The sequence below is a fragment of the Hyperolius riggenbachi genome, chromosome 2, assembly GCF_040937935.1.
Source record: "Hyperolius riggenbachi isolate aHypRig1 chromosome 2, aHypRig1.pri, whole genome shotgun sequence".
Classification (NCBI taxonomy): domain Eukaryota; kingdom Metazoa; phylum Chordata; class Amphibia; order Anura; family Hyperoliidae; genus Hyperolius; species Hyperolius riggenbachi.
In genome coordinates this window covers 124,576,550-124,597,255 of record NC_090647.1, presented here as the reverse complement: position 1 = coordinate 124,597,255, position 20,706 = coordinate 124,576,550, and the positions used below count along the sequence as shown (strand labels likewise).

General features: G+C 46.5%; 1 protein-coding gene across 1 annotated transcript in view; it reads right to left on the bottom strand.

The window, feature by feature from the left end:
- The window catches only part of LOC137545754 (ATP-dependent 6-phosphofructokinase, muscle type), a 159,608-nt gene that overhangs the window by 45,513 nt on the left and 93,389 nt on the right, over positions 1-20,706 (bottom strand). The window contains exons 7-12 of the mRNA XM_068267343.1: positions 18,621-18,786; positions 10,313-10,357; positions 10,101-10,209; positions 9,792-9,887; positions 9,500-9,592; positions 5,471-5,596 (exon numbers count right to left, since the gene is read on the bottom strand). Of these exons, the coding sequence (XP_068123444.1) occupies positions 5,471-5,596; positions 9,500-9,592; positions 9,792-9,887; positions 10,101-10,209; positions 10,313-10,357; positions 18,621-18,786 (635 nt within the window). The remainder of the gene's footprint in view (positions 1-5,470; positions 5,597-9,499; positions 9,593-9,791; positions 9,888-10,100; positions 10,210-10,312; positions 10,358-18,620; positions 18,787-20,706) is intronic.

Here is a 20,706-nt window from a genome sequence, read left to right as displayed (position 1 = left end):
TCACTCACTGCGTAAAGGGGCTCCCTTTCACTGATCACCTAAAGGGGTCCCTGTCACTCACTACCTAAAGGGCCCCCTGTCACTCACTGCCTAAACGGGGCTCCCTGTCACTCACTGCTTAAAGGGGTCCCTGTCACTTACTACCTAAAGGGGGTCCCTGTCACTCACTACCTAAAGGGGGTACATGTCACTCACTACCTAAAGGGGTCCCTGTCACTCACTGCCTAAAGGGCTCCCTGTCACTCACTGCCTAAAGGGCTCCCTGTCACTCACTGCCTAAAGGGCTCCCTGTCACTCACTGCCTAAAGGGTTCCCTGTCACTCACTGCCTAATGGGCTCCCTGTCACTCACTGCCAGGGCCGGATTTACAGCTCAGGAGCCTATAGGCACAGAAGTCTTGGCGCCTTAAGCCCCGCCCCTCACTACAGGCCACACCTCCATGCCACACAAAAATTAAGAATAAAAAAAGGATCAGATACATATCTTGGGAGGGGAAAGCCTCTGCATCTTAATGAGACTTCCCCTGTCTTTCTCAGCAGAGGGGATCCAGTGCTGGCAGCCCCCAAAATACAATAACAAGTGGCCAGTGCGCGTAGGCACAATAGCGGCTTCCCGCTTGGGTGGAAATAACTGAACCTGATCGGGTCCACTTTACAGTGCAGACGTAAGATGACTGTGCAGTAGAGCGAACACGATCGGGCCCAGCTATTCCTGCCAGAGCCTGAGTGGAAAGCCATTACTGTGCCTACGTGCAACACCAAGAAGCGGACTTTTGAGGGTGCCAGCGCTGGATCCAGGAGACTGAGGAAGACTGGATTCTGGAAGCCTCTTTAGGCTTCCCTCTCCCCAAGATAAGTACCCCAAGGTGCACTTTTTTTTCTCCCTGTAAAGTGTACCTGAGACAAGAAGAGTCTCAGATACCATACTTACATGGTGCTTCCTTAAGCCCCCTTAAGGCTGCACATCCTTCGCCGTCTCCCTGGCAATTCAGCCCAAAATCCTGGCTGAGTCGCACTTCACCACGCATGCGTGGCCTGGCAAGCTCCCGTCCCTGGGAGCAATCTGCACCTGCGGGCTGAATTGGCAGGGACCGGAGCCACACAGGGAGATGGCGAGGGACGAACGACCTTAAGAAAGCTCCAGGTAAGTATGGAACCGGAGACGCTTCTTGTCCCAGGTTCCAATTAAAGGAACCTTAACGCAAAAAAAAAAGTTTCACTTACCTGGGGCATCTACCAGCCCCCTGCAGCCATCCTGTGCCCTTTACGTCAGTCACGTCTCCTCTGGTCCCCCACTGTTAGCTTCGATTTTGCCGCCTTGAAGTAGGCAGGCCGCCACGCGTATCTTTGCACACGTTCCCACTGGTGCAGGGAACACTGTGCAGTGGGAACACGTATCTTTACAGGCGAAACTAGCTGACAGCGGGGTACCAGAGAAGATGACGTAGAGGGCACAGGATGGCTGCAGGAGGCTGGTAGATGCCCCAAGTAAGTGAAACTTTTTTGCAGCAGCGTTAAGGACACAGATTCCCTTTAACTATAGAATCCCCCTTCCCCCATCAAAAAAGCAATGAAAACAACCACAGAGCACCCTATAAACACACACACTGTACACAACACAAACACACATACAAATACTAAGCCATTGTAACAGCCCCAGTCCCCCTAAGGAACACACACACCGTAACAGCCCCAGCCCCCCAAAGGAACACACACACACACACACACCGTAACAGCCCCAGCCCCCCTAAGGAACACACACACCATAACAGCCCCAGCCCCCTAAGGAACACACACACACACACACACACACACACACACTGTAACAGCCCCAGCCCCCCTAAGGAACACACACACACACTGTAACAGCCCCAGCCCCCCTAAGGAACACACACACACACTGTAACAGCCCCAGCCCCCCTAAGGAACACACACACCGTAACAGCCCCAGCCCCCCTAAGGAACACACACACACACACACACACACACACACACACACACACACACACACACACACACACACACACACACACACACACACACACACACACTGTAACAGCCCCAGCCCCCCTAAGGAACACACACACACACACACACACACACACACTGTAACAGCCCCAGCCCCCTAAGGAACACACACACACACACTGTAACAGCCCCAGCCCCCCTAAGGAACACACACACACACTGTAACAGCCCCAGCCCCCCTAAGGAACACACACACACACTGTAACAGCCCCAGCCCCCCTAAGGAACACACACACACACGCTGTAACAGCCCCAGCCCCCCTAAGGAACACACACACACACACTGTAACAGCCCCAGCCCCCCTAAGGAACACACACACACACACACACACTGTAACAGCCCCAGCCCCCCTAAGGAACACACACACACACACACACACACACACACACACACACACACACACACACACACACACACACACACACACACACACACACACACACACACACACTGTAACAGCCCCAGCCCCCCCTAAGGAACACACACACACACTGTAACAGCCCCAGCCCCCCTAAGGAACACACACACACCATAACAGCCCCAGGCCCCCCTAAGGAACACACACACACCATAACAGCCCCAGGCCCCCCTAAGGAACACACACACACCATAACAGCCCCAGGTCCCCTAATGAGCAGGAAACAAGGGGCGGGGAGCGGAGCTGTAACAAATAAACAGTGCAGTGCTGTGCAGCCGAGGCCGGGCTATCTCCTACGACCTAAAGGGGCAGAGCTGTTTCGTCCACCCCCTCCCCGCCTGTCACTTATACATATGTTGGCTGATTTAGAACAGGACAGGAGAGGGGGCGGGGCGGACCTTTTTGCCTACCTGTGCTGTACGGCTCCGCCGCTTGATTCCTCCTCCACCTTCTCTCCAATTCTCCCACTCCATCAGGGGGCTGGGCGCACTGGCGCAGGCAGGGTAGGCTAATCACGCTGTCCCCGGCAGTAAGTGATGCCATGCCCGCCTCGTCTTGGCCGCCCACGTGGTTCTTTAAAGTTTAAACTCCCAGCCAGAAGACGGACAATCGTTCCGCCCCCCGCCACCTATGCACGCAGCAGCTGTTTGCAGCGCTGCGTGCAGCCATGGAAACGGCGGCCGGTGGGTGGGGAGAGCGGCGTTATCTATGTGTGTGTGCGCTGTCACTAGCTGCCCGCCCCTGTCTGTAGTTGCGGCCGCCCGCTGTCCGCTGTATTATTATGTAAATAAGGACGCGAGCGGCCGCTATTGTTTTTCACTATTTTAAATTTAAAGGGGACATGAAAGAGATGCCGCCTTTGACCAATCAGGCGCCTGTAGGCACGTGCCTAGTGTGCCTTATGGTAAATCCGGCCCTGCTCACTGCCTAAAGGGCTCCCTGTCACTCACTGCCTAAAGGGCTCCCTGTCACTCACTGCCTAAAGGGGTCCCTGTCATTCATTACCTAAAGGGATCCCTGTCACTCACTGCCTAAAGGGGTCCCTGTCACTCACTACCTAAAGGGGTCCCTGTCACTCACTGCCTAAAGGGATCCCTGTCACTCACTGCCTAAAGGGATCCCTGTCACTCACTGCCTAAAGAGGTCCCTGTCACTCACTGCCTAAAGGGGTCCCTGTCACTCACTGCCTAAAGGGGTCCCTGTCACTCACTGCCTAAAGGGGTCCCTGTCACTCACTGCCTAAAGGGGTCCCGGTCACTCACTGCCTAAACGGGGTCCCTGTCACTCACTACCTAAACGGGGCTCCCTGTCACTCACTGCCTAAAGGGGTCCCTGTCACTCACTACCTAAAGTGCTCCCTGTCACTCACTGCCTAAAGGGGTCCCTGTCACTCACTACCTAAAGGGGTCCCTGTCACTCACTACCTAAAGGGCTCCCTGTCACTCACTGCCTAAAGGGCTCCCTGCCACTCACTGCCTAAAGGGCTCCCTGTCACTCACTGCCTAAAGGGGTCCCTGTCACTCACTGCCTAAAGGGGTCCCTGTCACTCACTGCCTAAAGGGGTCCCTGTCACTCACTGCCTAAAGGGGTCCCTGTCACTCACTGCCTAAAGGGGTCCCTTTCACTCACTACCTAAAGGGGTCCCTGTCACTCACTGCCTAAACGGGGTACCTGTCACTCACTGCCTAAACGGGGTACCTGTCACTCACTACCTAAAGGGGTCCCTGTCACTCACTACCTAAAGGGGTCCCTGTCACTCACTACCTAAACGGGGCTCCCTGTCGCTCACTACCTAAAGGGGGTCCAGGCTGGCTACATATACTGGGGACACTGGCTGTTTGTCATTATGTGCATTTACTGGTGAAAAGCTGTCTCTTATTATGTGCATTTGCTGGTGAAATGCTGTCTCTTATTATGTGCATTTACTGGTGAAAAGCTGTCTCTTATTATGTGCATTTACTGGTGAAAAGCTGTCTCTTATTATGTGCATTTACTGGTGAAAAGCTGTCTCTTATTATGTGCATTTGCTGGTGAAATGCTGTCTCTTATTATGTGCATTTACTGGTGAAAAGCGGTTTCCTATTATGTGCATTTACTGGGGAAAAGCTGTCTCTCATTATGTGCATTTACTGATGAAAGGCTGTCTGTCATTACGTGCATTTACTGGTGAAACGCTGTCCCTTATGTGCATTTAGTGGGGAAATTTTGTCAGTAAAAATCTTTTGTCAGTAAATTTTTAGGTATTTGTAAAAAATAACGTGAAAGGTTGTCAACACTGGCAGGCTGCGTGGCGCAATGGGAAAGATACAGGCAGCCCACCTCACGCTTGGTGGGGGGGGAGCCGACGACAGCGAGCGAGAGTAGGGTGGCGGCAGGCAGCCATAAATACACAGTGTGTGACTGCATCACACTCGCAGAGCTTCTCAGCCTGAGTCAGTCCAGAGACTAGCAGACTCGCAGGCAGCCAAAGCCAGCCAGGAGCAAGCCCATGGAAGAGGGGTAGGAATGGGGTATCACATGCATGCGTAAAGAGGTGGAAGTTGTGGGTGTGACTAGGCAGGACATGGGTGTGGTTATGTGGTTGGGCGCGGTTAATTTAACTACTCCCATAGGCGCCAGAGAAAATCTTGCACCCAGGTGCCAGGCACCCCAGGCTCACCCCTGCTTCCTTGGCTTGGTAGATATCAACCATGGCATACTGGGAACACCCAACCAATCCTGTCATTTTCCAAATGCTCTGACACTGTCCTCTAGTCATCCTAATTTGGCCATTGTGAAATTCATTCAGATCTTTTCACCCGCGCAATTTTCTTGCTCCCATCATACCATCTTCAAAATTGGACTGTTCACTTACTGTCTAATATATGCTAAACTTTGGTAAGTGCTACTGTAATGAGATAATCGTTATTCACCCCTCCTGTCAGTGGTTTCAATATTGTGCCTGACTGGTGTAGTCTTTCTTCTGGATATAGCACCTACAGTAGATGAATATATAGCAAAAGCAAAGACATGTTGGGGACTTACCACTTGAACACACTCCATTAACGGCAGTCTGACGGCTTGATTCCCAGACAGACTGACCACACAAGCAGGTGTGTCTGGTGTTCCTTCCAGCAAAGCCATCACAGCTTCTACACCCATACGACTTCCCTAAAGAAATAAACAAGCACTTTAGAATACTGCGAAAACCGATCTACAAGAATATAACTCTAGAATTCTGAAAAAGGATTTATGTTGTTAAAATGAATGTTCATTTTCCTCCTATATGAAAGCACAAAAACATCTTTGAGGAGTCATTCAGTTGAAAAGTTGCTGTCATATGTATACTGGATACACAATCTACAGGTATCAAACAATCCTGTGAAATTCCTGCAAAAGGCATGACATTTAATATATCTACATCTCTTGGATATGCAGAGTAACATGTTTAGCAAGGTGCAAAGAGGCACAGAAATGGGGCCTTCAAGCTCCAAATAGCGTTTTTAATTTCTGTATGGCTAGACTGAGTCAGTCTTACGGTGCTCTCCTGTCTGTCTTCTGCCCCTTACCCCCCTCATCTCTCCCCCTCTTTTCCAGCTGCTCTTCGCCTCGCCTCACCTATGCATGTCCCCTTTTGCTTCTGCATACACTATGCACAGCATGACGTGGAGCAGCCTATTCTTCCCAGACTGTTCCAGTATTTCCATTTGCCTGACTTAAAGACGATACATCAGGCAAGTTTGCAATAGGTTCATACTCTCGTCTAGTAAGGAGCTATCTATTTCCCTTATATTAGGAGCAGGTTGTGCAAACACATATGAAGACCACAGTATTGGAAATTTTGGTGTGACAATTTTTTCTCCATTAGCTATTGAACATATCTTAAGCTAAGTACACACTAGAGATAAAAGTCTTCGGAAAATGAAAGATCACAGACCAATTTTACCATCTTCCATGTAGTATGAGATTCTGTGGAGGGGTTAAAAAACAAAAACTGACACGTACCTGGGGCTTCTATCGGGAGCTTACTGCGCATGCACAGTATGAAGTTTTCTTGTACTGCGCAGTAAGCTCCTGATGATGCATGTGGAAGTCTAGTTAGACGCAAGAATAGACCAGGGCCGGCGGCGGGGAATGGAGGCCGATAGAAGCCCCAGGTAAGTGTCGGCGTTTGTTTTTTGAACCCCTCCACAGAACCTCTTTAAGTTGAGTACTCCCATTGGATAAAAATACTTGCAAGATGCTGTACTGCAAAAGATCAGTTTCTGCAAAATGCATTCATAGTCTATGCTATCTGCAGATCTCATGCACTCCTTGTTTAACTGACAATCATCTGCAGATCAGACATTCATTTGCAGATCTGAAGATCCATCCTGGTGGATCTGATCTGCAGATGAATGTCCATTAAACAAGGTGTGTATGAGATCTGCAGATATCATAGACTATAAATGCATTTTGGAGGAACTGTAAGAGTAGGAGGCGCCCTTGACGGTGATATTTCAGGTGTATATATTCGTCAATAGTAGATATAAAAGTATAAATATAACATTTCTTGCCTACCTTAAACAAGGAGACATCCGATTAAAAACATTTTTTTTTTTAATCTTCAAGGGCGCCTCCTACTCTTACAGATTCTATCTATCACCTCACTGTGTGGGGTTTTTCACTGCACCTTGGTGGAGTGAAGTTTTTTCTTTAAGGAGCAGCGACCAATCGTTGAAAGACCGAGTGGGGACGGGACTTCCCCACATGTCTAGATGAGTGGTTGCCTCTATGAGCAACCGACACTTGTGAGTATAAATTATACTAGTTCTAGTTATAAAAGATAATGCACCAGAAAGGGCTCCCGGTGTCCTTGTGGGTTTTTTTTTTTCCCCTCTTGTTTTTTAGTTCTATTTTGCAGGAACTGATCTTTTGCAAATACTGATCTGTTGCATGCGTACAGCATTTTGTGTACAGCATCTTGCAAAGATTTTTATCTCATGGGGGTACTCCGTTAAATAGAATAGACTGTGTAGGTATGGCTTTCATACTACATGGAAGGTGGTAAAATTGGTCTGTGATCTTTCATTTTCCAAAGACTTTTATCTCAAGTGTGTACTTAGCTTTAGACAGAAAAGCAAATAGGCAACAAGTGGTCTACAGCAGAGTTCCCCAACCCTGTCCTCAAGGCCCACCAACAGTACATGTTTTGCAGAAAACCACAAACATTCACAAAGGTGAGGTAAATAGTGTCCTAGCAGAGCTAATTAACTACCTCTGTGGATTTCCACAAAACATGCACTGTTGGTGGGCCTTGAGGACAGGGTTGGGGAACACTGGTACAGCCTAGGTTCTCAACATGTGGTATGCATACCTCAAAGGGTACTCCTCATGGGTTCAGGGGGTATTCGAGCTTAATAAAGCCAATTAAACATTATACATTTTGTATTTTAAGAAAATGATTAATTAAATAATTTGAATACACGGTTTAGATGATTTAAAGCAATAAGAAATGCTTGGAAGTCTTTTATATACAGTAAGAAAGATGTTTGATTAATAAATGTATATTTCCAAAGGGGTACTCAAAGCGGACCTCCTCCAGCAGACCTCACATATTTACTGGGTCTTCTTCTCTTATAAAGCTATTATCACCTGCCGTGTCTTCCATCCCAGGCCTTCCACTACTTCTAGCGTCTAGACAACACCCCCGCTAAAAAACTCTCGAGGACGGTTGGTGGGTGGGTAAGGGTTTTTTATTATTATTTAGTATTTATATAGCGCTGACATCTTCCGCATCGCTGTACAAATTATATATAGTCTTGTCCCTAACTGTCCCTCGGAGGAGCTCACAATCTAGTCCCTACCATAGTCATATGTCTATATCTGTAGTGTGTGTATTGTAGTCTAGGGCCAATTTAGGAGGAAGCCAATTAACTTATCTGTATGTTTTTGGGATGTGGGAGGAAACCGGAGTGCCTGGAGGAAACCCACACAGACACGGGGAGAACATACAAACTCCTTGCAGATGTTGACCTGGCTGGGATTCGAACCGGGGACCCAGCGCTGCAAGGCGAAAGCGCTAACCACTATGCCACCGCGCTACCCATAGGTTTATAACTTTATGAACAAACCGGGGGTCCGCTTTAAGGTGTACATTAAATATTACTTAAATTTTAGGTAATTTAATGGGGGGGGGGTTGGTAAGCACAGGGTCTTGTAAGGGGTACATTAAAAAATTTGTTAAGCACTGGTCTAGGGCAGGTTTTATCTGAAACAGCAAAGAGAGTACTTTATAAGTCAAGCTGCCCTGTTATAGTTAATCTGTCTTCTACCGTTCCTGCTCTGGTCTTCCTTGCTTTGCAACAGAAATGATAAATGTCTGCCTTTATATATGCAACGGTTGAAAAATGGATTATAAAGAAGTCCACTTCTTTCTATCAAATGTTCAAGGGGTTCCACCATGCTGAACATTTTAACAAAATCAGGGAGTATTTGGTAAGCATTCAAATAAACGATGCTAAACACTGGTCTAGGGCATGTTTTATCTGAACACAGAACAGAGGAGAAAGTACTTTATAATTTAAAGTGGACCCAAACTAAAAATACAAGATTTCAGAAATAAAATCTATTTTCTAAATTATAATAATAAATAGCAGCCTTTTTTCAGCTGCATAATGACAAATATAAAATATTTTACATTTATTGAAGAAACCCCTCCCTTCCTTCTATATTGCCGGCAAATAATCCAGCAAACTGGTGGAGTAGATTGTGTCCAGCAAAGGAGGAATTGCTAATGGCTGCCACCTGTATAACCCTAGTTATGCAAAGAGGAGGGTGAAAAGCATGCACTGAAATGCTTATAGGCTTGAAGGAGTGTTTATTTATATTTGTATGTGTCAGAGTGGTGCAACTAAATATTTTGAATTAAAAAAAATGTTTGGTTTGGGTCCGCTTTAAGCTGCCCTGTTAAATTAAATCTGTCCTCCACCACTCCCGCTCTGCTCTTCCTTGTTGTGTGACAGAACTGATAAACTTCCACCATTATGCGTGTAACTGTGTAAAAATGGATCCAAAATTTTAAGCAATTCTTACCAGAATTCTGTCAAAAGCTGAAGGCGTTCCACCACGCTGGACATGTCCAAGAACGGTTACTCTTGTGTCATATCCCAGGCGCTTCACTACTAGCTGTTGAATGATTAACATTGATGAATTTGAAAATTTATTACCGTTAATTGTCATTCAGTTGCTTAAAAATATAGTAACCTTCTATTCTATATCACAGATCCTCATCACCTTACAAATCATAGTCCGGGCTTCACTGCCAGTAATTTCCCATGTTGTCAGTTTAATTAACAGCATAATAAATTATTAATTTCGTACATACATTTTTTACATCTTCCGATGTGATAGGTTTACCATTCAGGTCAATGGCTCCTTCAGCAACAATTATAATGTTCAGTCTTGATCCACGTCCTCTTGTCTGAAAGAGGACACAGTTGTTAGCAAATTCACAAGCAGGGGGCGCTGTAATAAAATCTGTGTGATCCATACATTTAACAAGGATATTCCGAAGCGCAGTGCAATGTAGGCAGTGTAAAGACAAAGAAAAACTGTTGGTGAGATGGCATAAAGCACAACATATTCATTGCACAGCAATTTACTGAAGGGTAAGTAAAAACAGAAGTTCAAATACCTCACTCAGTCTTCTGCAGAGATGTTCTTCCCAGTTTTCCTCAGGCGGAGACTCTGGAATAAACACCCAGTCAGCTCCACAGGCCAGAGCGGTCACTAAAGCCAGGTACCTGTAATACGGGGAAGATAGGATATGGGAGATACATGAGTATTATATATGAACATCTTACAATATAACTTATATGCTTAATGCAGCTAAGCGAGAGGTCTTACCCACAGTGCCGGCCCATCACTTCCAGGACGAAGGTCCTCTGATGGCTGAAAATTATTATTTTAGGTAACATTAGTAAATACTGTAATTCAAACAAAAACATATAAAACCATTATTAATCATCTAAATCTATGTGCAGGGAATGCAGCAATTACACAGCTGTCTCATGGCTGAGAACGGAGGGATTCTCTAGATTGTAAGCTCCCAAGGGCAGAGACCTTCCCTAGTGTTTCTTATTCTGCTGTAATTTATCATATGAACATGTCCTGGTATTGGTGATGTCTCAAACCACACATCAACTATGTATGTATGTATTTGTATTGCTGGATGTCCTGATTGTACACAGTTTTAAATGTCTCATGTATTTATCCTCCCCACTATTTGTTTTGGACTATGTACAGCACTACGGAAGATGTTGGCGCTATATAAATAAAAATAATAACAATTCAGCTACTGCAGTAATCTCCCTATACACTCAGGAGGGGAACTATGTGACTGCAAGATTAAATCAAGTCTGCGATCAGAAAATTGTTAACTCACACATACGGTAATGATCATGTTGTGAACGCTATTTTTTTAATGTTCCACCCTGTACATTGATGAAAATGCTGATGTATGGTGCAAATGGAGGAGGAGGCAAGGTTTTGGGTCCAGTGATTTTCAGGCTTATCCCATTCATGAAATGATCGAACAGAAATACTGTAAACAACAGTGTTGGTTTGGCAATCCTCATAGTGATACAGCTCACATGTGCCGACCTGTCTGCAATGCCAGAGGAGGAGTGATTCAGCAGATCAGTAACATCCAATCACATACTGCCTAGGAGCAGGAGGGTTTGCCATTTCCTTTCCAAAGATAGAGGACAGGGGCGTAGCTAGAAATGACTGGGCCCCATAGCAAAAAAAAAATTATGCGCCCCCCCCCCCCCCCCCCTCGACCTTTTCCAACCCCACGGACCTCGGACCTCCCACCCAAACATTTTGTGGGGAAATCTGATTTCCCCACAAAATGCAACCAGATTGTCGGCAGATTTCCCTACAACATGCAACCAGATTGTCGGCAGATTTCCCCACAAAATGCAACCAGATTGTCGGCAGATTTCCACACAATATGCAACCAGATTGTCGGCAGATTTCCCCACAAAATACAACCAGATTGTCAGCAGATTTCCCTACAATATGCAACCAGATTGGCGGATTTCCCCCAAAAAATGCAAACAGATGAGAAAATTTTAGACAAAATGAATTTCCAGGGGGGCATTAAACGACTAATTAAAGCAATGCATATTAACCCGAAGGCGCGGATATATACCCCGGGATTCCTATCGCAGGAAATTGCGCTTGAAAAGGGAACTAGACAGGGCTGCCCTTTATCTCCCCTCTTGTTTAACCTAGCATTGGAACCTCTAACCCAGATGCTCAACCGGAATATAGATGGGATGGAAATAGGGGACGCAGTGATCTTTCAGGCCATGTTCGCTGATGATATCTTATTATTTTTGAGGAACCCGGAGTCCCAGCTTGAAAAGGTTTTTGAAATCATTCAAAAAGTGGGATCATTTAGCGGATTCAAAGTTAATATTACTAAATGTGAACTTTTATACCTTTCTCCCTGTGCGCCCAAACACACTTTGTCACATCTTCCTGTCAAGGTTAGCTCAGTGATCACGTATCTAGGCATCAAGATACACAAGGACCCGAACATGCTATACTCCCTGAATTATGTCCCACTAAGCGCAAGTTTAAAACGGCAATTAATCAGCTGGGAGAACTTGCCTATTAATCTTCCGGGAAGAGCTGCTTTAACCCTCCTGGCGGTATAAAAAAATCCGCCAGGAGGGAGCGCAGCAGTTTTTTTTAAATTTTTTTTTCTATATCATGTATCGAGCCCAGGGCATCCCCCCGCCCTCTTCGATTGCCTTCGGCGATCTCCGATCAGGAAATCCCGTTCAAAGAACGGGATTTCCTGGAGGGCTTCCCCCGTCGCCATGGCGACGGGCGGGATGACGTCACCGACGTCACTACGTCATTGGGAGTCCCGGGCCACCCCTCGGCGCTGCCTGGCACTGATTGGCCAGGCAGCGCACGGGGTCTGGGGGGGGGGCCGCGCGCCGCACCGGATAGCGGCGATCGGGCGCGCGGCGGCGGCGATCGGGGTGCTGGCGCAGCTAGCAAAGTGCCAGCTGCGTCCAGCAAAAAAAAAATTAAACAAATCGGCCCAGCAGGGCCTGAGCGGCACCCTCCGGCAGCTTACCCCGAACTACGTTCGGGGTTACCGCCAAGAAGGTTAATCAAATCGATTACTTTTGGCAGGTTGCTATATCCCTTACAGACAATCCCTTTGCTGTTAAAACATACAGATATACAAGACATAAATAGAGCCCTGACTAGGTTCTTATGGAAAAATAAAAAGCCGAGGATAGCACTCTCGAAGTTGACACTTCCTAGACTATGGGGGGGCCTAGCAATCCCAGATGTGCGCCGATATAATCTAGCATGTCTGAGTAGACATATCAGAGACTGGCTGAACAACACCAGCAATCATTCAAATTATTACTTAGAAGCATCTTTCTCTGACCCATGTTCGTTGCCTGGTCTTCTCCATACCACACAAAAATATATGCCCCCAAAACTCAAAAACAGTAGAGTAATTAGGGACACAGTGATGGCCTGGAGAGCCCTAAGGAAGATATTCTATGTACCCCAGCAAATCTCTAAGTACATGCCACTATGGGGTCTCCCAAACTTCTCAGCCAGTTTGGCTCACGGGGGTTTCCTAACCTGGAAAGAAAAAGTAATTGAATGTCTGGGACATCTTTGTGATATGCGCAGGGGGAAGCTGTTGACATTTCCCGAGATTAGAGCAAAATTTGGGATACCTAGAGGCCACTTTTTATACCTCGGGCAATTACAATCATATATAAGGAGCAAAATAAAAGATTTGTCAGTGGTAGCCTGCTTGGACTCCTTTGACAAGTTTATTTCTCCTCACCTCCCTCAACTATCTTTATCAGAAATTCACGCTAGACTACAAGAAATTAACTTGGAGACCAAAGCTCAGAATAATTTCACTAAATGGAAAAAAGACATAACATGTGAAAACCTAGAAGAAAAAATACTGGCGGGATGTAGAGGGGTTCACAACATAGTACCGGGAACATGGAGGGAATCACAGCTTAAATTGATCCACAGGGCCAAATTCGCCTTCAACATAAAGTATCAAACCCCACCTGCGCATTACTCACCGAGATGTCCTAAATGCTCCCTGCAAAATGCAGATTTGTTCCATTGTTTGTATTCTTGTCCGTCAATAGTAACATTTTGGGATGATATCTTGGTATATATCAAACGGGTATGTAACCTAAACTTGACTCCATGCCCGCTTATTGCTCTTGTTTAACTATGTAGAATCCGACAAGGCAGATCCTAATGCAAAAAATAGCCAGAACTTTAGCAAGTTAGTACATCTGATCATTATAGCTTCTCGGAAAGTCATCTTCAACAGATGACTTTCCAAGCGTCCCTACTGTATGGGACACACAAGAAGAACTTCAGCATCTTTTCAACCAAGACAGGCTTGAGTCAATCATCCATAAGGATAAGAAGACAGCAAGTTTTTTTAAGAAATGGAAAGGATTTATCCTGGCAACATTTACAAATGACGAGATAAGAACTTTAATGGAACATTTTAAATATACCAAGTGGTACCTCATGGAGCATCTGAAGGGATCTCTGGGCCGCCTTGATATTACATAAAGGCTAAAATGGTAAATGCTCTGCTCTCAGAGGTGACAGAAGGTGGTGGTGGGGGGGGGGGGGGGTTAAGGGGTTTTAAGGTAAGGGAAGGGAAGGGAGGGGTGACAGGAAATAGAGCTAATAATAATGCTGTAATTAAGGAATGTACATACGTTTATTATGAGAAATGCTTATTTGCGATACATATCTTTGTAATGGATTTGTATGTTCCAGCTGCAATGTACCATCTCCTGTCTGAACATATGTTGGGTTCAAAATAAAAAATGTTGTTTTAAAAAAAAAAAAAAGAAAAAAAAAAAAGGCAAACAGATTGGCGGCAGATTTCCCCACAAATTGCAACCAGATTGTCGGCAGATTTCCACACAATATCTAACCAGATTGTCGGCAGATTTCCCCACAAAATGCCATCAGATTGTTGGCAGATTTCCCTACAATATGCAACCAGATTGTCGGCAGATTTCCCAACAAAATACAACCAGATTGGCGGCAGATTTCCCCACAAATTACAACCAGATTGGCGGCAGATTTCCCCCAAAAAATGCAACCAGATTGGTGGCAGATTTCCCCAAAAAAATGCAACCAGATTGATTTGCCAACAAATTGCAACCGGACTGTCGGCATATTTCCCCACAAATTGCAACCAGATTGTCGGCAGATTTCCCCACAAAATGCAACCAGATTGTTGGCAGATTTCACCCCAAATTGTAATCAGATTGTCGCCAAATTTCCCCACAAAATGCAATCAGATTGTCGCCAGATTTCCCTACAAAATGCAGTATATGTAGCCAGGTCTATAGTGGGCTAACATTAATTAGCTGGAGGGAGGGTGGTTGGGCAGGCTGGCACACTATTTGCAGTGCAGGCACTGCACTGGGTAGGCAGTTAGGTAGCTGGGTGGCAGGGTAGGCAGATAGGTAGACGGGTGGGAGGGTAGGAAGTTAGGTAGCTGGTTAGACAGATAGGTAGCTGGGTGGCAGGGTAGGCAGATAGGTAGCCAGGTGGGCAGCTAGGTATCTGGGTGGCAGGGTAGGCAGATAGGTAGACGGATGGGAGGGTAGGCAGTTAGGTAGCAGGGTAGGCAGATAGGTAGCTGGGTGGCAGGGTAGGCAGATAGGCAGCCAGGTGGGCAGCTAGGTAGCTGGGTGGCAGGGTAGGCAGATAGGTAGACAGGTGGGAGGGTAGGCAGATAGGTAGATGGGTGGGAGGGTAGGCAGATAGGTAGATGGGTGGGAGGGTAGGCAGATAGGTAGACGGGTGGGCAGTTAGGTAGCTGGGTGTCAGGGTAGGCAGATAGATAGACGGGTGGGAGGATAGCAGATAGGTAGCCAGGTGGGCAGCTAGGTAGCTGGGTGGCAGTACCCTGCCACCCAGATAGGTAGATGGGTGGGAGGGTAGGCAGTTAGGTACCTGGGTAGACAGATAGGTAGCTGGGTGGCAGGGTAGGCAGATAGGTAGCCAGGTGGGCAGCTAGGTAGTTGGGTGGCAGGGTAAGCAGATCGGAAGATGGGTGGGAGGGTAGGCAGTTAGGTAGCAGGGTAGGCAGATAGGTAGCTGGATGGCAGGGTAGGCAGTTAGGTAGTTCGGTGGGCAGTTAGGTAGCTGAGTGCCAGGGTGGGCAGTTAGGTAGTCGGGTAGGCAGTTAGGTAGCTGGGTGGGAGGGTAGGCAGTTAGGTAGCTGGGTGGGAGGGTGGGCGGGCAGTTAGGTAGCTGGGTGGGAGGGTGAGTGGGCAGTTAGGTAGCTGGGTGGGAGGGTGGGTGGGCAGTTAGGTAGCTGGGTGGGAGGGTGGGTGGGCAGTTAGGTAGCTGGGTGGGAGGCTGGGTGAGCAGTTAGGTAGCTGGGTGGGAGGGTGGGTGGGCAGTTAGGTAGCTGGGTGGGAGGGTGGGTGGGCAGTTAGGTAGCTGGGTGGGAGGGTGGGTGGGCAGTTAGGTAGCTGGGTGGGAGGGTGGGCAGTTAGGTAGCCGGGTGGGCAGTTAGGTAGCCGGGTGGGAGGGTGGGCGGTTAGGTAGCCGGGTGGGAGGGTAGGTATCCGGGTAGTTTAGTGGGGTAGGGGCCCAACTCCTATCCCCTCTGCCTCACCTGGGGTCCCCCTTCCTTTTATCAGCGGCGGGAGAGCAGCATATACAGCAGGCTCCGGTGGGGTAATCAGGGGCTAGAGGTCCAGCTGCCTCCCGGGCTGCAGTGTCTCCTCTGTATTGCTGCAGTGCTCGCAATAAGCCAGGAAGCGGTGCGAGCAGCAATACAGAGGAGACAGTGTAGCCCAGAGGCAGCTGGACCTCTAACGCCTGATTACCCTGCCGGAGCCTGCTGAATATGCCACTCTCCCGCCACTGATAAAAGGAGTAGGGGTCTGCCGAGGTAAGGGAGGGGGGCCCGCCGAGGTGAGGGGGGGGGGGGGGGCAGGCCGCCATAATTTAAAAAAAAAAGTCCTCTCAGCTGCAGTCCTCTCAGCTGCGGGCCCCCTGTGACGTAGGGCTGCTGCGGACCCCATAACAACGCTATGGTTGCTATACCCATTGCTACGCCCCTGATAGATGAACAAACTTTTTATATCAAGTTTCCATTATATTTATTGTAGGATGCTGATCAAGAAACGAAAGCCTTGGCAAGAAATATGAATGGATTTTGGGATGTCTCTGTTGGAAACATTTAGGCCCCAATTCAATCTAATTCCTCTGAATGTACCACTTTTCATTAAAATACTTTTTCAACGCAAGCAAACAAACAAAAAAAATGTACTCAAGGTAAGTTGTCCCACATTTGTAGCAGTCTGACATTACTTTTCCTGCCTGTGTTTTACTATAATTTCAGTTGCTGTGCAATGAAACTGCAATTTGTAGATAAGACAAGAAAACATCTGAGAAAAAAATAACTCAAGAGAAAATATATTAAAATTGGGACCGATTTATTAAAACTACCGCACTCAAGCAGCAATACTAGCGCGTGCATGCTACGCGCGGTCCTGGCAGCGTGGTACTTTACTAGCATGGCTGCTACTACGTTAATTAATATAGTAACGGCCGCACTAGCGAAGTGTCGCAGTGGCACTACAACCTCATCGCGCAGCACTTACAAGGAACGTGTGTAAGTGAACAGCGCACACTGCGCTGCCAGGACCATGCGCAGTGTGCATGCGCTAGTATTAACCCATGCTGCTTGAGTGCGGTAGTTTTAATAAATCAGCCTCTTTTTCAGCTGGACAGTTCCATATCAGATGCATTTTGGATTTCCCATAAAACTTTACCCCTGATTTAAACAAACTGCCACCCTGGAGAACGTACAGTGCTTGAAGGCAGAGGACATAGGGTTAAATGCAATTCTGGCTTTAATGTTTTAAGCATGGACCCCTATTTAGTAAACTTTTCCTCCGGAGTCTTCTCCTCTGGGATCATTTTTTATATTCGCTTTAAAATAACCCTTCAGCACTCTGCAACTTAAAAAAGTGCCAAAGTAGGTGAAAAAGTACTGTCAAAATGATTTTGAGTATTTTCTTGCTTGCTGGTGGTTTAAAGGGCAATTTATTGACGAGGTGTAAAAATATCACCTAGGAGAAAACTCAGGAGGAAAAGTGAATTACATTTGGGTCATGGTCTACTATTACATGGCAAAAAGTTCACATCGGTCCATAAGGAGTGCTTGCAAAAAGGTAAGTCAGATAAAGTGTGGAAACTATTTTTTTAATCGAAATTCCAGGCTGGGTTTGCAAAATCAATAATGTTCTCCAAGGGACTGCAGTAAATCTCGGCTCTATGTGTCCATTCCACACAGCCACTTATTATTAAATTAATGATTTAACATTGGCCTACCTGATCAAGACCAGCAGCAGTAGTATCACAACTATGAAATAAGCACAATTGGGGTAAAGAGGCGCCCGGATTCAAATAAAACTGAGTTAAAGGAGTGAATGGCAGTCTCAATGATGCCAGAAAATAGACAGCCGATTAGCAAAGGTGTCTTTTGCTAATCAGCTGTCAATGCTCTGGCACCGTTACTGGCCTGAGGAAGCAGGCATGGACCAGGAACATGTCTCGCCTAAATGAATAAATATCTTTGTAATCATTGAGGTAAGCTACCTTACTTCTTTACGATTTTATTGTTGTTTTTAACTCAGTTTTATTTGAATCCGGACGACTTTTTACCCCTATTGTGCTTAACTCGCCTTCCTCAGACCTCTGAAGAAGGGGTCAACCAAGGCTCCACATGGTATCAACCATTGTAAGGGTCTATTGTTTTTAGAAAAGGAGAGCGACCACTTCCTAGTGCCGGCTGGGACACCCCCAGTGGAGTCAGGTTCGTTGTCTTCACCTACTTCCTGCTAGTCAGTTGCCCCCCTACAACCCACTTTTGTGAGTAGTTTACATATTTACCTTTCATCTCTTTCATTCATCGACATACTATGTTTTTTGGGCTACCGTTTCTGCCTCCTGTTTTCTCTCAGGGTGCCAAGACACCCCACCATTGCAACTTTGAAATAAACTTTCCAACATAATGATAGTTACAGGTGAATTGTATGATTGTATTACAGGCAGGGTAAACATATGCAGAAGAAAGACCAACCTTTGTGCTGTTGTAGTAATGGCATCCACAATTTCCATAATCCTGTGCAGAGCAGAGTCAGTTCCAATGGTCATGTCTGTACCACAGAAGTCATTATCAATGGAGCCCACCATGCCAACAATGTTCAGGAAACTAGATGCGCTTGCCTCATTAGCTGTTATTTTGCCTAGGGAGATAACATCCATTTAACGTCTTTAATATATACTGTACATAACTGATGGAAAATCAACTACAGATGTAGTCTGCTAAATATGCTCTGCACTTGCCGGTTAACCTGCACTAGAGCTCTGGTTATCTACCATCTTCCTGATCTCACTACTGATTAATAACCTGCCTAAATTGATCATACCTTTATCAATACACATTATGGCATTAAATAGACTTCAGGCATTTTCCATCAGCAATAACCTGTGTATTTCACGTTTATAGGAGTATAAAACTATTGCTTCCAGAGCCAGATTTGTACTTTCCAGCACCCAAGGCCCGCTGTAGCCACCTCCCACCCAACAGCATTCTATAAGCACCCTGACTAGTGATGACTGGAGTGAGTGGGCTTCCCTTCATTGTGCTGCCCTGCCCTCTGTTCAACAAAGAAGCAATGCATGTTCTGTCCACTCTCACTCCCTATAATTTCGTGCTCTTGCACAAATGATCAAATTGGATGGAAATCAGTGCTGCAACATGGCACCTTTCTGATCGATACAACCATATTGTACTATTTTAAGATGATCACAGATTCACAAAAGGTGACCACCCACTACTGGCTATTTCGGCATGATTGACCTAAATTATCGAATTGGACAAGAATCGCTACTGCAACATGGCATTGGATTGATCTTTCAATTGATTTCCAGACGTAATCGGTTGATCAATCTGACATGCTAGAAAATCTCAGTCACAAGTGCTTGATCAGGTGTGTGGTGGTAACAGCTTTCGATATCGCGATGACTGACGTACCAGATAGACCCCCAGCCAGTGACCCCCAAGTGTAAAAATGCGTCCCCCACCCAGGGGGCCTTGTGTGCAGCGTAGTCTCATCTCTTCACCGGTGCAACTCCTGGCCTCCTCCAGTGTCTGCCGCCACTATGAGCAACTGTACCACGAGGCACCAGGCACGTGTGACATCACTACACTAGCCTGATGCTACGTGGTACAAGCTCTCGCGGTGATACCAGACACTGGAGAAGAAGGCTAGGAATCATGCCAGCAGACAGGTGAAACGTGATTGAGAACGGGCACCTAGGGGGACACTTTCACACTTGGGGGGCGGCTAGACAGACAGCAGAGGGTTTAGGCCGATTCCTGATAGATTTCATGCCTAAATCAGTGTGCTTTGTATTGGCAGGCAGCAGATCCATCTCTGATCAGATTTCATGAGACAAGGAGCTGTCTCATAGTCAATCTGCCCATATGTCGAATGATGTATGGCAGATTTGGCACGCCACAATAATCTGTTGTGTTCGGCCAGTCTACAAGGAGTCACCAACCTCTGGCACACTAGAGAGACTGAACAAGATTTTACATTACAAAGACAACAACAATTGCTCTAAAATGTAGAAGTATACAGAAATGCCCTGAGATGTGTTTTTCTGCTATACATGGCATTTTGTAGGACTGTGTATTCTCTGTATCCTTGATTGTGCCATGTAATTGTCTTCATACTTTGTTCATAATTTAGAACATGCTGATGATATAGAAATCTATAATAATATTAATTATAGTCTTCGGACCTGTTCTGTTCTGGCTGCTTAGTAAAGGGCTTCTATGACCTGCAAATGACTTGTGTTGACAGAAACAGTAGAATTAGTTTAAGATGTTGCATAATACACCTATATGTGTCTACCACGATAATAAACGCTTTCATTGTTTCAACAGGTATGTACTGTTTGTATGTTAAATCTGCAGAACAAGAACACTGTCCCGGCAGAAACTGAGCGACAACTCTATCCAGTGGCGTAACTTAGGAGCTCTGGGTCCCCAGCGCGAGTTTAACATTGAGCCCCCTCAAGCACTCTACACATAACAAAAACCTCCCAAGGACAGCTGCAGTGTCAGAGAGGAGTAAGCAGGGGGAGATGAACAGTCT